Raw genomic sequence first — 15,370 nt, 5'->3', positions numbered from 1 at the left:
AAAGAACATAACGGCAACCATTATGTACCATCGAAAAGCAATTTTTTTTTTGAAGATTAAATATTACAACTTCTGAATTTGGGTAAGCAAATGTTTCACTACAAGAAAACATATTTTTTATTAGGACAGTATTCGTTGTAAATTCGTCGTAAACGGGGTGTTACGACGAATTAACGTCGAAAGACGTTTCGTTGTTAAACGTCCGTCGTAACGGAGGTTTCGTCGTAAACGACTCGTTACGTTTACGAAGAAATATATTCCTCGTAAAGCGCAGAGAAAAAATTCGTCGTAAACGACACGTAAGATTTCGTCGTAAAGCCCACGTAATTATTTCGATGTAGAGCACACGTAAATACTTTCGTTGTAAATCACTCGTAAACATTTCGATGTAAAACCCTCGTAAATCTTTTGATGTTAATCACTCGTAAACATTCGATGTAAACTCCATGTAATGTTTACGAAGAGTTTACATCGTTTCTTATTATATTATTATTAATTAGTATATAATAAATTTTAATTTATATTTAATATTCAGAATTTAAAATATTTAAATTTTAAAACGAAATATGAAATTGAAAAACATATTTTAAAAAGTCATTTAAAAAGTCATGCAATAATATTTAAATTCATAATACAAACAGAAATATAAAAAAACTACTTATTCTCGAAGTAGTTGGTGGGGTTGATCGGCTGTTGACGGGTTGGATCGGACTCTTGGGGATCTCGTGCTGGCATTCCAAGAGCGGCTCGTCTCTCACTCAACATTCTCTGCATAACCGGGTTTCCCACGGCCATCACGTCTAGCAAATCCTCAAGAGAGTCTAAACGAACCTGCTGGCTATCTATTCGAGCCTTCATCTGAGCAGTCTCTTCATCCCGTCTCGAAGTGTATGACGAAGTTGCCCTTGCAACTTCGTTAACAGAGCCTATACCGACTATCCGTCCCTTCTTTTTAGGAGCCACCTATAAAATCAAAACATATATTAATATAGTTAATTATGTTAAAATATTTAAAATAATGTAAACAAAAATTTTAAGTTGTACCTCTTCGAAGATTCTGTCGACCTCTTCGGTGGACAATGTGACTGGTAATCCATCGGGAGACTCCTGGGTTAGTTGCGTCTCCCGTTCTTCAATCCGACCAGCCACTGTTTGGAAGAGTTTCTCAGATGCAGGATCCACAAAAACTCCGTCGGATGTGGCGTGAGTCATCTTGAATAGGTCAGACAGAGATGGTAAGACTCCCGTCTTCTCGAACTACAAAAAAAAATTAAATTAAATATTATAAATTATATTAATTGAATATTTTAAAATATATATTTAAAACAAAACTTACAGCTTCTAGACGGACTCCTGCATGAGGTTTTTGTCCGGTTCTGTGAAGCATGGGCAAATGACCATCTTTATCCTTCGTCCTTCGAGAAGCCGAGCACGAATTGGCCTTTTTGATCGAAGAGGGGTGCTCCCAATAGGCGATGAGGCCATCCCACACATCCGTCGTGAGCTCAGTGGGCTTTCCCTCATACCCGTAGATCTCCCACTTGTCCTTCCAATCAGAGACTGTGTTGCAGAGGCGGATCTTTGCCTTTGCAACGAATTCTGCCTTCACCCTCTCGGTGATTCCCAAAGACCAATGCCACTTTTGCTGAAACATAAAAATTTTGAAAAAATTACAATTAATAATAAATATTAAAAATATATATATATATATATTTAAAAGTGAAAATTTAATTAAATTTAAAAATCTTACCGCAAAACATTTAAACCACGTGATCTTAACGTGATTTGGTGTCTTGCTCCAGTTCGGATATGCCCCGTCGTAGTAACCCTTAATCGTCGCCGAAACGCTACGGCTAACACGGTTGTTAGCCCCAAACCTGGAAAAAAAAAATTAACCGTCAGAAAATAAAAATTAATTAAATTTTAATGTAATAAAAATTAATAACTTACCAATAAGTTCCTCGGGGTCTATCGGGGTCTAGAACATCCAAACCCTCACGTCCAGGCTGGGCAAGCAAATCCTCCACCGTATATCTCGCGAAGGGAGCATATGAAGGCACACGCAAATCCGGATGAACTGCACCTTCTGGGACAGGCTGAGGTGCAGCCGCTGGAGGAGGAGGTGGAGGCATCTGCGGTGGAAGAGGAGGACTCAAAAAAACTCTATGAGAAGTCTGAGAGTCTGGAACTGCATCGGAAGAAGATGTACCGGAACCATCGCCAAACGACTGGGTATAAGTAGGTGCTGTTGGTTTCCTTCTAGGAGCCATCTAAAAAAAATTTAAATAAATTTAATCAATTATGACGACATAATTAAAAAATTATTCCGTTACCTAACTAATCACCTAAAGTATAGTATTCCGTCATCTAACTAATCACCTAAACTAATTATCTTACTAATCACCTAAACTAATTACCTAACTAATTACCTAACTAATTAATAACCTAAACTAACTTTAAAAAAAAAAGGAGGAAAGAGAGCGTACCTTAGAGGGAGAGGAGAGGAGTTTGGGAGGAATGAACGAGGAAGCCTCGTCTCGGCGTCTCAATATATAGAAAATGATTCATCGTAAACGCGACGTAATATTACGACGAAGTTACCAGGCCCACGTTTTTTCATTTACGACGAAGTTACCAGGCCCGCGTTTTTTGATTTACGACGAAATTACGTAGAAACGCCGGTTTACGACGAATTTACCAGGCCTGCGTTTACGACGAAGTTACCAGGCCCGCGTTTTTTCCATTTACGACGAAATTACGTGGAATAGATAACCATTTACGACGATTTTACAACGCTTAACCCTAAACACCGAGAATGAAATCCCTAAACCCCAAAGTCACATATCATCTAACATCATATCTCTTCTCTACTACTTCTTGCTCTTTCTCCAACTTAAACTCTAAAACCCTAAAACTCCAAATAATTTTTTTAAAAACTAAAGAAATACATATTATATAAAACAACATTTGTTACACATACATTAAGATGGTAAAAAAATAATATTTCTTTAAACATACGTTACAATAGAGAAATACAACATTTGTTACATATATTACATCACTCTAAATCGTTTTCGTTTTCATCAATATTACATCACTCTAAATCGTTTTCGTTCTCATCACTATCATTACAATCATCATCGTCGCTTCTCTCGAACTCGTCTTCACGTGCTTCATCTGTCGCATCTTCGGGAATATCTTCATATTGAAAGTTTTGCGGATCGATCAAAAGGATTTCATTAGTTGGTTGTTCTGGTACCTCAACTTCATTGATAGCGTCTTCTTCTTGTAAGGGCGGTTCTTCTCCAGAGACAATGCGTCCACGAGGTGTAATTTTTATCCCGGAAGTTCGAAGCCGAGGATAAGGAAGGAAGTTAACTTGCTCGGCTTGTGAAGCTAAAATGAAAGGCTCAAATTTGTTGTATCTTCTCCCAAAATTGACATCCACAACACCAAATTTGTTATATCGAATCCCTCGGTTCACAACAGGATCAAATCATTCACATTTGAAGAAGACGCATTTTAGCTTCAATAACCCCGGAAATTCCACTTCAATAATCTCCTGCAAGATCCCGTAAAAGTCCGTTTCACCTTTCACACATATTCCGTAGTTACTCGTTGCCCGATGTCTCCCATACTCGTATGTGTGAAAGGTAAATCCTCGTGTGAAATACATAGGTGATGTGGTGACCTTTGCAACTGGACCTTGAACCAATTCGTGAAACCATACGGGATAATAAGGATCGTCATAATCAACCTGCAAAAAGCAGATATTCTTAATTAATATTGAAGTATCAAAACACTTACTTAATTAATCAATGTATGAGATATATTACGTACCTGTGATTTTAACCACTTGACAAAGTGCTTATCTTTACGTGTGTCCACATCAGTTGCAGATATTCCTGGTATTGCTTCTTCAACTTGAGATACAAACATGCTGCAAATTAAACAAATAATCAAGTCATACATAATTAACTTCAATTCATATAATTAACATTCACAAAAATATTTACCTTTCAAAGTAACGGGTCACTGCATCCTCGCAGTTGAGCAGAATATAAGTGTGGGCACTATGTTTATCCTCTTCACATGACCACCATACTTCTTTCGTTTTACCACCAAACCGTGCAATTTCGCAGAAAATGTCAGGAACACCATCAATTGGATATGATGTCGGTACTCCACCATCATCATATCTTCTAGGAACTCTTTTCTCGTACGAACAGTTGGAGCAAAGTAGTATGATGTGAAGTTAGATGTTTCGGCTGTCAAACTCCCCGCAACTATTGAACCTTCCACCTTTGCAAGATTTCTTGCTTTCCCCTTCAAATGTTTCATCTGTCGCTCATACGGATACATCCATCCGTTGTGAACAGGTCCACGAAGCAATGCTTCATACGGTAGGTGGACAACTAGATGCTCCATGACGTCAAAAAATGAAGGAGGAAATATCTTCTCCAGGTTGCACAATATGATCGGAATGTTATGATGAAGTTGTTCGATGACTTCTTCCTTGAACGTACGTGTGCTAAGATCTCTGAAAAAAGCGCTGATGGCTGTATATTGCAAAAGTAATCAAATTAATAACATTTCATAACATATGTATATATATTATAAAATTATAATTACCTGCAAGTGCTTCATGGACATTTGCTGGAAGGAGCTCGGCAAAAGCAAATGGAAGTAGTCGTTGCATAAACACATGACAATCATGACTCTTCATTCCGGAGAACTTTTGACCTCGTTCAACACATCTTGACAGATTTGAAACATAACCATCAGGAAACTTAACTTCTGATGCAACCCAGTCAAACAAGGTTGTTTTGGCTTCTGATGACAACCGGAAGATGGGAACAGGAACGTTTCCATTGCTCTTGATATGTAACTCACTTCTTGAGCAAATATCAGGTAAGTCCATCCTTGACTTTTTGTTATCTTTTGTCTTCCCAGGGACGTTAAGTAATGTATTCATGATGTTCTCAAAAAAGTTCTTCTCAATATGCATGACATCCAGATTGTGGCGTAAGAGAAGATCCTTCCAATAGGGTAGCTCCCAAAATATACTCTTCTTATGCCAATTGTGAGAGACACCATACCCATCAGGCATATTTCCAGGAACATGCCAATTTCCTCCAACTTTAACTGTTTCCTGAGCTCCGTAATAATCAATGTCTGCTTCGATCTGCTGGCCGGTGAGATATGGAGGAGGACCGTCTCTGACAATTTTTTTGTGCCGAAACAATGTCTTATTTCTTCTGTACGGATGGGCAAGTGGAAGAAAGCGACGATGACAATCAAACCAACAACTCTTCCTACCATTCTTCAGTTGAAAAGCATCCGTCGATCCAAGACAATATGGACAAGATAATCTTCCATGTGTTGTCCAGCCAGACAACATCCCATAAGCAGGGAAATCACTTATCGTCCACAGCAGAACTGCTCGCATCGTAAAATTGTTTTTCAAGGAACAATCTTACGTCCTCACCCCTTCTGACCACAATTGCTTTAGCTCTTCTATCAACGGTTGAAGAAAAACATCAAGAGACCGTTTTGGATGCTTCGGCCCAGGGATTAATATGGTCAAAAATAGAAATTCTTGTTCCATGCACATATCCGGCGGTAAATTGTACGGCGTAAGAATGACTGGCCACAAAGAATATTGTCTACCAGACATTCCAAATGGACTAAATCCATCGGTGTACCTTGTTGAAATGTTTCCACGCTCTTGCGTCTGATGGATGTGCAACCTCACCATCTCTCTGGACATGTTCCGCATGCCACCTCATCGACGCAGCAGTCCTCTCAGATTGATATAATTTTTTCAATCTGTCTGTAATTGGTAGGTACCACATCCTTTGGTACGGTACCCTATTCCTCCCACGGCCTTGCGGTTTGAATCGTGGTTTTTTGCAGAATCGACACTCTTCTAACTTGTCATCTTCTTTCCAGTAGATCATGCAGTTGTCGATGCAAACATCAATCATCTCCGAAGGCAACCCAAGACTATAAACCAATTTCTGAATCTCATAATAAGATTCAGCAGACACGTTGTCTTCTGGCAAATACTCTTTAAACAACTCCGCCCATGCATCCATGCAATTCTCAGGTAAATTATGATCCGTTTTAATATTCATCATCCTAGCTGCTAGAGACAATTTAGAGAGACCTTCTCTACAACCAGTGTAGATTGGTTGATTTGCAGCATCTAGCATTTCATAAAACCTTTTTGCATCCAAATTAGGTTCTTCTACATTTCCAGTTCCATCAGCTATTGTTGTAGTTGTTTCTAAATATGCATCACTAATCATATCTTGAACCCTATCATGATCTACCATCTGCTCATGATCTTGATGATAATTATATTCATTATGCAAATGATTCGGTTCTTCACTATGATGACCATCCTCAAAATTATTATTACTACTACTAGCTTCATTTCCCCCATAACCCTCTCCATGTTGATACCAAATGTAGTACTGTGGTGTAAATCCTTTGTTTACTAAATGCTTCCATACAGTTTCACTACGTGCAAATTTTGAATTCTTGCATTTCCGACAGGGGCAGAACATCTTACCGCTTTCCTGTGTGATCGGTGTACAGCCCGCCTGGTGCATGAATGTCTCTAGCCCGCTCAGAAATGCGTTCGTCACCCTCCCGTCGGAATCTTTGTGCAAATACATCCAGCTCCGTAACTCGTAAATACTACCGCCACCGGCCATTTTTTTCTTAGATTTTTTTTTGAAATCTTTTTTTCGGATTTTTTTTTCGTTTGTGTGTTGTGGGAAATGACATATATATAGAGAAATTTTCGAGTTGGGTAGTTGAAATATAACAACGATTTTACAAGGAATGTTTTACATGGATTTTATATGGTTTTAACATAATATTTACAACGACTTTACGACGAAATTAAGTAAGTTAAAGCACATTAAATACACGTTTTCATCTAAATATAACGGTAACATGTTTCGTTGTAATGTCGATGTAATAATTACGACGTATTTCTCATTTCACGTACTTTCGTCGTAAACTTACATGGATTTTACGACGAACATTATTCGTCGTAAATTTACATGGCGTTTACGACGAAAGTTAGATTCCTCGTAACTGCGTTGTAAACACCATGTAAATTTACGACGAAATATTTTCGTCGTAAATCTTCGTTGTTATGAGCACGTTTTCTTGTAGTGTTTACTTTTCAGCTGTCATCATAAAACCAAACCTAGTAAAGAAAGGCTACACATTACGAACCATTTCAATTAGTAGATTTGTTTGAAATATTTTTCTTTTCTTTTGGTCTCTCAGAAGTCACAAATCTATGCTATATGTATTAATACACAATCTATTCCATTAGTTTAAAACACACACAACTAAAGGTTTTCTTTTATTTTTAATTATAATATTTAGCAAATTATTAAAGTCTTAATCACATTTTGGTTCTACCCCAACCAAAATCAATCGGGCATGGTTAAGTTGAATGGAGTATAAATTATATATATCCAATACACGTTTAGCAAAATCAAAGATATTCTGCCATTTCTCTTTAGACCTTTTTGGCTACACAAAACTTTGACATAATAAATATATGAACAATTATATACACACACATTTATGAACTGGAATAACATACCAAAATACAAACAATTATGTAAAATGTTAAGAAACTTTTGGGTAGGTAAATGTCAGCATCGGGGGGATGGCTTTGGTGCTGCTCACACGAGAGTTGTCTTCTTAGTTTATCCGTGTAAGGTTTTTAATATAGGCACGCATAAAGATAAAAAATCATTCATTTGAAAACGATATAAACTTGATTTTTGGAAAAAGACTATACGTTTCTTTTCTTAGTTGGAATATTTTATCAAAGATTATATAAACAAAGCTAGCTGAATCTTTGTGGATATTTATACAAGCGCAACGTTTAAATAAACGAACCATGCCAAATCCATATTTTGTGGACTATTCTTTACTGAGAGCTCAATTATCGTAAAACACGACAAAAAATAGGAAAGATTTGTTACCAAAAAAAAAATAGGAAAGATTTATTTTCCAAATTTAATAAAATATTTATCAACAAAAAAAAAAACTAATTCAATACCATAAAGTATGAACGAATTTCAGGTTGTACGTTAAGATAAAGGTCAGATAATGTGAGATGCCGCATTCTCATTGCCTATAACTGAAAATGTCTTTTGAGGTCTCTGCCACATTAGAATCAGCTTACCCCGGGATCTAAACCAAACTGTCTTTTCCACGTCAGATTCTATTGTGGGTCCCGCGAATCGCCTGTAAACCACTTTGTTACTTGTTAGATCAGGTAGATTTTTACAATCTAATTAGAAGTACACACTACTACTTGTGAAAACGACATAGCTACGGAGGAGAAGAGATGTTGAAGTAAGAAAACGAATACTATAAGAAGCCCAATGAAAGCCCAGTAAACTTTGGTTGATATCCTATCTATGTAGTGAACATAGAGACGAGCTGCTGCTAGTTGACCAAAAAAAAAAAAATGCTGCTGCTTCTACTTCACTACTTCAGTAGTGTGATATATAAACCGACAATTCTTCTCCAATAAAATAACATTAGCATCCGACAAGACCATAACTTAATAAGTTTTTCAGCAACAGAACTCAACATGAAAGCTCCAAAATTTCGTTCTATAGCAAGGCAACAAGAGTCATCAAGCAAATTCATCTTCTGAATCTCCCTCCTCTACCACCACCACGACCGCCTCTTCTTCCACCACCACCACGACCTCCCCCACCATGTCCATTGCCGGTAGATCCGGGAGCCTTCATGTTTTCAGGCAAGGGGAGGATCTGATCAACGCACTTCCTGAAGCTGAAATCGTCTGCGGAGTCGTCTTCCCTAACAAGAAAGAAGCACCGGCTTTTCCACATGGGGTGGGTTCTAACTTGGAAGGCTTTGATCCCTCCCCCAATCTTCTTGTCAGGCTCAGAATGGCCCTTCTTGATCAGATCTAGCAAGACCATTTGCTCATACTGAAATGAACAGTCAAGAACATAAATCAGTCCAACAAAGTTAGTTAGAGGCTCCAAAAGAAACAGCAACAACTGTCACTTCAATCTTTTATCCACCAAAAGACATTAAGACTTCATCATTCCAGAGTCCAGACACAAGCCCACTATGAAACATAATGATGTGCATAACAACAAATAAACACACTACATAATCCAACATCTACAATCATTATAAACAAACAATAATAAGAGACAAAAACAAAGTTTCTAAATACAAACACAATCATATAACCGATAAAGAAACTCAACTCTTTTGCAAATAACATTTGAGCAATAATCAAAACAACAACAACAGCTTTAGTTTAACTACTTTGAATAAATCTTCTTCCTAGACAAATCGCATAACCCAATACATAAAAATTGAAACTTTACAGTTACATCATACCTTGTTAACATCGAGACCAGTTGGCCAAAAGTGCATAAACTTGGTAAAGTAGTCGAACATCGCCACAGAGCTAACAAACTCCTTCGGACCCAGCTTCACCGGACCGTTGGACTTCTCTTCCTCTCCCACCTTCTGCTTCTTCGTTTCGCCTCCGTCCTCTGTTTCCTCCGTCTGCTCTCTCCCACGCTTGTCAGACGTCTCATCGGCTTTTGGAGCCGCGGCTTCGACTTCCATCACTGCTTTCGGGTCTGGGTTCGCTTCAGCCGACACGGTATTGACGATCTCTTGTTGCTCCGCCATTGTCAAGCTTTCGTACGATTGCTAGGGTTTAAGGTCCTACTGGGTTAAGCGGCTTCTTTATATCAACATGATTGGTTTTCTATTGAAGCGAACCGGTTCGCTTCATTTTCTGAATTTATTATTTACTCCTTTACTTCTAATTTCACCGTAGTTAATAGTAACGTAGAAGACTTTATATTTTGTCTTTGTCAATGCCTTCTATTTATTCCGCTAGGTCAGTCCGCACTACGCGCGGAATGTGTTATATTTATATTTTTCATTATGAATGTATGATTGTTAACATGTAAATCTAATTGTAAGGGTTGGTTGGCAACTGATGTTGTAGTTAGTTTGTTTGTGTCAAATTTAAATCGATGGATGGACGATTTAATATGAAAATCATGTTATTTGAATTGTTTTTGAGTTTTTGTAGTTGAGCTATATTATTTAATCAAGTGTGGTTATCTTGTGCATATAATGGAATGTGATCTGGTTGAGCGAATGCATTGGCGGAAATAACATTGAGTTTTATAGGTTGGTTTTCGCTGTGGACCTTTGATTTTCTTTATGAGGGCTAGTGCAGTTTTTATAACTTTCTTTAGCAAAAATATTAGCTAATATAAATTGTTTTCTACACTGAAGTAGAAGTGGACTGCAAGGTTTAAGTATTTTGAGTTTGGTTTGTGTTGGTTAGACCATCTTCAATGGTTTACTCTATTTTAGAGTAGTTTTTACTCTAAAATAGTGTTACTCTAAAATAGAGTAGAGTTCTCTCCAATGGTTTACTCTATATTTAACTCTAAAAAGAAATATTCTTAAGTATATTTTTTTATTTTATTTTATAACTAATATCTTTTACTTACAAAATTTACAAATTGTCTCAAAGAAGAAGTAAAATATGTAACATACGTTTTCTAAGGCTGTAAGCAAGCTGAAGTAGAAATAATTCACTGGTGAGAACATGGATGGAACTGCAGAGAAAACCAATCGGCTTCGGCGTGACATCTCCATCGTTCTCGGTCTCTTGATGATGGAAGATAAAGCAACGGCATCGACAGAGGTTTTTGGTAAAACCGATAGCTTTATGCCTCATGAAATAGATCTCATAAATTCTAGTAGAAACCTGACTTGTGTGGATTAGGAGGTTTGTGGTAGATGAAGCGATTAGAGATTTCTGGGTTATTTCTCCGTGGATTCTTCGAGAGTATAAACGTAGACGGAAAGTAAAGTTTTGAAATAGAATAGATGAGTCCAATAACGAAAAGCCTAAATATAACACAAACAAATTCATGAAATGTAAAGTTTTGAGGGATATATGTTAGTTTCTCCTTACCCTATTTTCTTAGGTGGCAAGAGGAGAAGAGAATCAAGGTTTTCTTTGTATTAATAGATATATGTGAAATCATTTTATTATAGAACTTTTAGGAGCTTACACTTCAAAATTGTTGCAAATAAGTGAAATTAAGTAAACTGCATCATAGATAATATGTTTTTTCTGCTATTTCTATAAAATATAAAATCACAAAGAATAATTGTTAATAAAATGAAGCATATTTTGATCAGTAAAAATAACAAACTAAAGTATTTATTTAATGACACAATTTTAACGTTATACCATTTCACTATTTATTTTATGTTTTATATAAATTTGATGTGTAATTTGTTGGAAAATACATATAAATAAATTGACAATTGGGCTTTGTATTTATTTTTAAGACTTGAGAGTACTTACTGTTTATTGTCATACTAAATTAGATTAAAATAACAATTTTCAGACTATAAAAACTGAGATAAAATACAAAGTATAAAATATATACATATATTATTCAGATGACGTCTCCGGGTTTCATCTCCGGCGAGTCTCCATCGGTGATTTCGGTGTTCCACCGAGCTCGAGTTTTGTCATCGCACCGTCAGAGCTTCAAGCGAACCCGTCATCCAGCCCTAACCACTCTCGATTCACCACGCTCCAGCCGCCGCCGTTGAGCCAAGCAAGAATCGCCATTTTCACTGCCGTTGTTGTTGAGCCAAGAAAGAGTCACTGAAACCGAGAGATGCTCGGTAGATCTGTCTGATGGAGTCCATGGTTATGGCTCTCAGCCTTGTCTCCTGTAAATCACCATAATTAAAACGATTCAACATCTAAAAAGAGACAAAGAGAGAGATCGTGTGATAAATAGATGCAAAAAAGACTTTGAGTTTCATCCAAGAAGAAATATCTTATACAATAAAATAGACTTTTCTCTCTTCTCCTTGTGCCACATCATGAGAAGGATGAGGCAAAACTGGACACCTGTCACCTAAAAGAAGCAGCGAAACCAATTTTTAAGTTTCCTTTGGGTTCTTTGTATTGTGCTTTATGTTGTTTATCTCCAAGCCCAACGTAACCTGATATGTTATCGACTTCTTTTGTCAATGTGAAACCCTCGACGTTTTGATTCTCCTCCTCACTGATTCGTCTGAGAAACGTTTGCAGTTATGGATTCAATCCACTACGTCCATTACTTCAGATTCAACGCCTCTTCATTTCCTTGGTGGGTTCATTGAATGAGTATATATACATACGTAAGGAGAGGATTCACACAGATTTATTAGTTCAGTCAAAATCCTTGAAGTCTTTGTGTGAAAGTTCCGAAATTGGCGATTCAACACATGCTGTCTTGATGAAAATGATGTACGCGTTGTAAGGTAAAACATAATGCAATATTTGTTTTTGTATGTTTAATCTGCTCAAAACATACAACTTAAATACCTCAACTCCTAACCAATTTTCTCTGCGTGAGAAGGTATCGGGTTGAGATGGAATTAACAGGTGTGACAAACTCTGCTCTGTTTTTGTGTTCTGATGGTGAGATGAACAAGCTAAACAAAGTTCCTGCTGCAGCAGTGTTTCAAGGCATGGTAACATTCACCAATCGATCTCCTATTATATGTTTTTTTTCTTTAATAAAATACATGGCCTGTTTATTTAATCGTTAATCTCCCTCTCTTCCCGTCTTCCTTTGCTGCTCTCGAGTTCATCGCCATTCCTTTCTCGACTCCGTACGCATGTTGCCTTCGACAATCTCCATCTTGGACGGATTATATGTGTTGGGGTTGCAGCTAAGCTGGTTTACAACATACATACTCACTCAGTAAAAAACATTATCATGTACATTGTTTCTCTTTTTACAGAGATTGGCACGTCAAATATGATGGTATTTCTGGTAAAGCAATAAACTTTGATCTATACATGGCTATGAAGTTCCAAGTTCTGGACAACAAGGACTGAACCTCCGCGTATTACACCACGAGTGACGTTGTAGATTGCCCAGAATCTTCTACTGATCACTATTACTCCCCACAGTTCCTGGAGACATCTTTGTTTGTTAGACATGAAGGCTTTTTAAACATTACGGGTGTAAGGAAGGGGAAGAAGATTTTTGGAGGAGAAATGGATCAGCTTGAAGCAGAACTTGAAGTTTAGTTTGAGTTTCTTCTGATTGGTCAAAAACAGGAAGGTAACTATTCCAAGCTCAAGGTTAAGTACTTGACTTTAAAATCTTGATTGTCTTCTCTAACAGAACTGTTTTTTTTTTTCCTGAAACGGTATATATGAGGTTTCAGAGAAGAGTGAGGATTTAGAAGGAACTAGGTTCATACATGTGTTCAGGACCATTTGAGGAACAACAAGGATTGTGTCCTTGTGAGCTGGAGGCAAGGATACACGAGCTCATGGAGACAAGAAAAAAAAGGAGAAAAAAGAGTTGCAGACGGCATTGGAAGCCTCTAAGAAAAGGCTTCATGTCAAAGAGGCTGAAGTTTCTTGGTGAAAAGACACTGCATATATATATATATATATATATATAGTAAACTTGTCACTTCCCCCTCTCTATCTATGTTTCAAGTTTTATTAGAAAACAAAAGTGTATGTAATATCTGAAGAATCTGAATGTTAATTAATGGATTCGTTACAATTTGCTATGGAACAACAATTTTATACGAAATGTCATTTTTTATGCATAAATGATTTACAACTACATTTTACATATAATCCACAAAGATAATCAAGTTATAGAACTTGTTTCAAAAAAAAAAAAAAAAATCAAGTTACAGAACAAATAAAAAATTCATAAATACAATATGATAATTCATTTAAGATTTTGTTTTTCTCATGTCTATTCAAACAAAAACCAAATAAGATAGAAGATAAAATAAGAAGTAACTTAATGAAATTTTTCTTTCTCGATCATTAAATTCATAAAATAAAATAAAAATAATAGATAACCACATCCAATAATTAATTCATAATCAAAATATAATCTTATAATCAAGTTTAAGAAACAAAAAATGAATTTAATATAAATTCTAAAACATGGGTTATGAATCAAATAATATGTATCTCTTACCCCAAAATTCAAAAATAAGTATTGATATTAAAAAATAAAAAGAAAACATATCAAATAGAATACACAAAAAGACATAAATGATAAGAGAAACTGCTGTCAAAAAAAAAAAAAAAAAAAAAGATAAGAGAAACTAAAAAGGTGCCATAAAATAAACACTTTTATTAGTTCAACAACTATACTGATTATATCAATAGTTAGATTTAATAGTTTAGATCAAACCCAACTTTAAAACAAAAAAAACAAAAATATCAACAATAATTAAGAATTAATAACCTTTAACAAAAAAGACTAAAATTCAAACCATAATAATAGACCTTAAAGTAAAAATTCACACATATCACAAAATAATAGAAAAAAAAAGAAAATTAGGTTAAAAGAAGTATTTTTCTTATGAGATCTAAGATCTTATTGTAAAATGAAATATATTTACACATATGCCAAATAACAAACCTATTTTTATGATTTAAGCAAGAAACTACAGAATCATATGATGATCTAAATGTAGGTGGCTCATCAACACCATCCACCCCCACCGGTTACAAAGCACCCAAGAAAACACACATGACATAGCTTATTGAAGATACAATATTTTTTTACAACGACAGTTTCTAGAATAATGCTTTACCATCGTTTCACTTTTTATTTGCCTCCCGCTATGTTTTGAGTTCTTGTAACTTTCGATATAAATATATTTCAAATTCTTCATAAATAATAAGAGAAACTAAAAAGGTGCCATAAAATAAACACTTTTATTAGTTCAATAACTATACTGATTATATCCATCACAATCAATAGTAAGATTTAACAGTTTAGATCAAACCCAACTTAAAAAAAAAACAAAAATATCGACAATAAGAGTTAATAACCTTTAACAAAAAATACTAAATTTCAAACAATAATAATAGACCTTAAAGTAAACATTCACACATATCACAAAATAATAGAAAAAAAGAAAATTAGGATAAAAGATGTATTTTTCTTATGAGATCTAAGATCTTGTTGTAAGATGAAATATATTTACACATATGCCAAATAACAAACCTATTTTTTTATGATTTAAGCAAGAAACTAAAGAATCATATGATGATCTAAATGTAGGTGGCTCATCAACACCATCCAGCCCCACCAGTTACAAAGCACCTAAGAAAACACACATGACATAGCTTATTGAAGATACAATATTTGTTTACAACGATAACGACAGTTTCTAGAATAATGCTTTACCATCGTTTCACTTTTTATTTGCTTCCCACCATGTTTTGAGTTCTTTTAAC

The 15,370-nt window shown here is 35.7% G+C and overlaps 1 protein-coding gene and 1 long non-coding RNA gene across 2 annotated transcripts; one reads left to right on the top strand and one right to left on the bottom strand.

Moving 5' to 3' along the window:
- Positions 1 to 8,546: 8,546 nt before the first annotated feature.
- On the bottom strand, positions 8,547 to 9,784 carry LOC106375443 (protein EMBRYO DEFECTIVE 514). The gene is made up of 2 exons (XM_013815354.3): positions 9,430 to 9,784; positions 8,547 to 9,005 (listed from the first exon to the last, which is right to left on the bottom strand). The coding sequence occupies exons 1-2, from the start codon at positions 9,727 to 9,729 to the stop codon at positions 8,694 to 8,696; spliced, it is 612 nt and encodes a 203-aa protein (XP_013670808.1). The 5' UTR covers positions 9,730 to 9,784; the 3' UTR covers positions 8,547 to 8,693.
- Positions 9,785 to 10,885: 1,101 nt separating this feature from the next.
- LOC125583966 lies at positions 10,886 to 14,021 on the top strand. Its single transcript, XR_007320984.1, has 2 exons — positions 10,886 to 13,208; positions 13,315 to 14,021. It is a non-coding gene; the product is annotated as an uncharacterized LOC125583966 (long non-coding RNA).
- The last annotated feature ends 1,349 nt before the right edge of the window (positions 14,022 to 15,370 follow it).

Source organism: Brassica napus, chromosome C3, assembly GCF_020379485.1.
Source record: "Brassica napus cultivar Da-Ae chromosome C3, Da-Ae, whole genome shotgun sequence".
Taxonomy (NCBI): Eukaryota; Viridiplantae; Streptophyta; class Magnoliopsida; order Brassicales; family Brassicaceae; genus Brassica; species Brassica napus.
The sequence above is the reverse complement of the archived record's forward strand: the minus strand, read 5'-3'. Positions and strand labels throughout refer to the sequence as shown.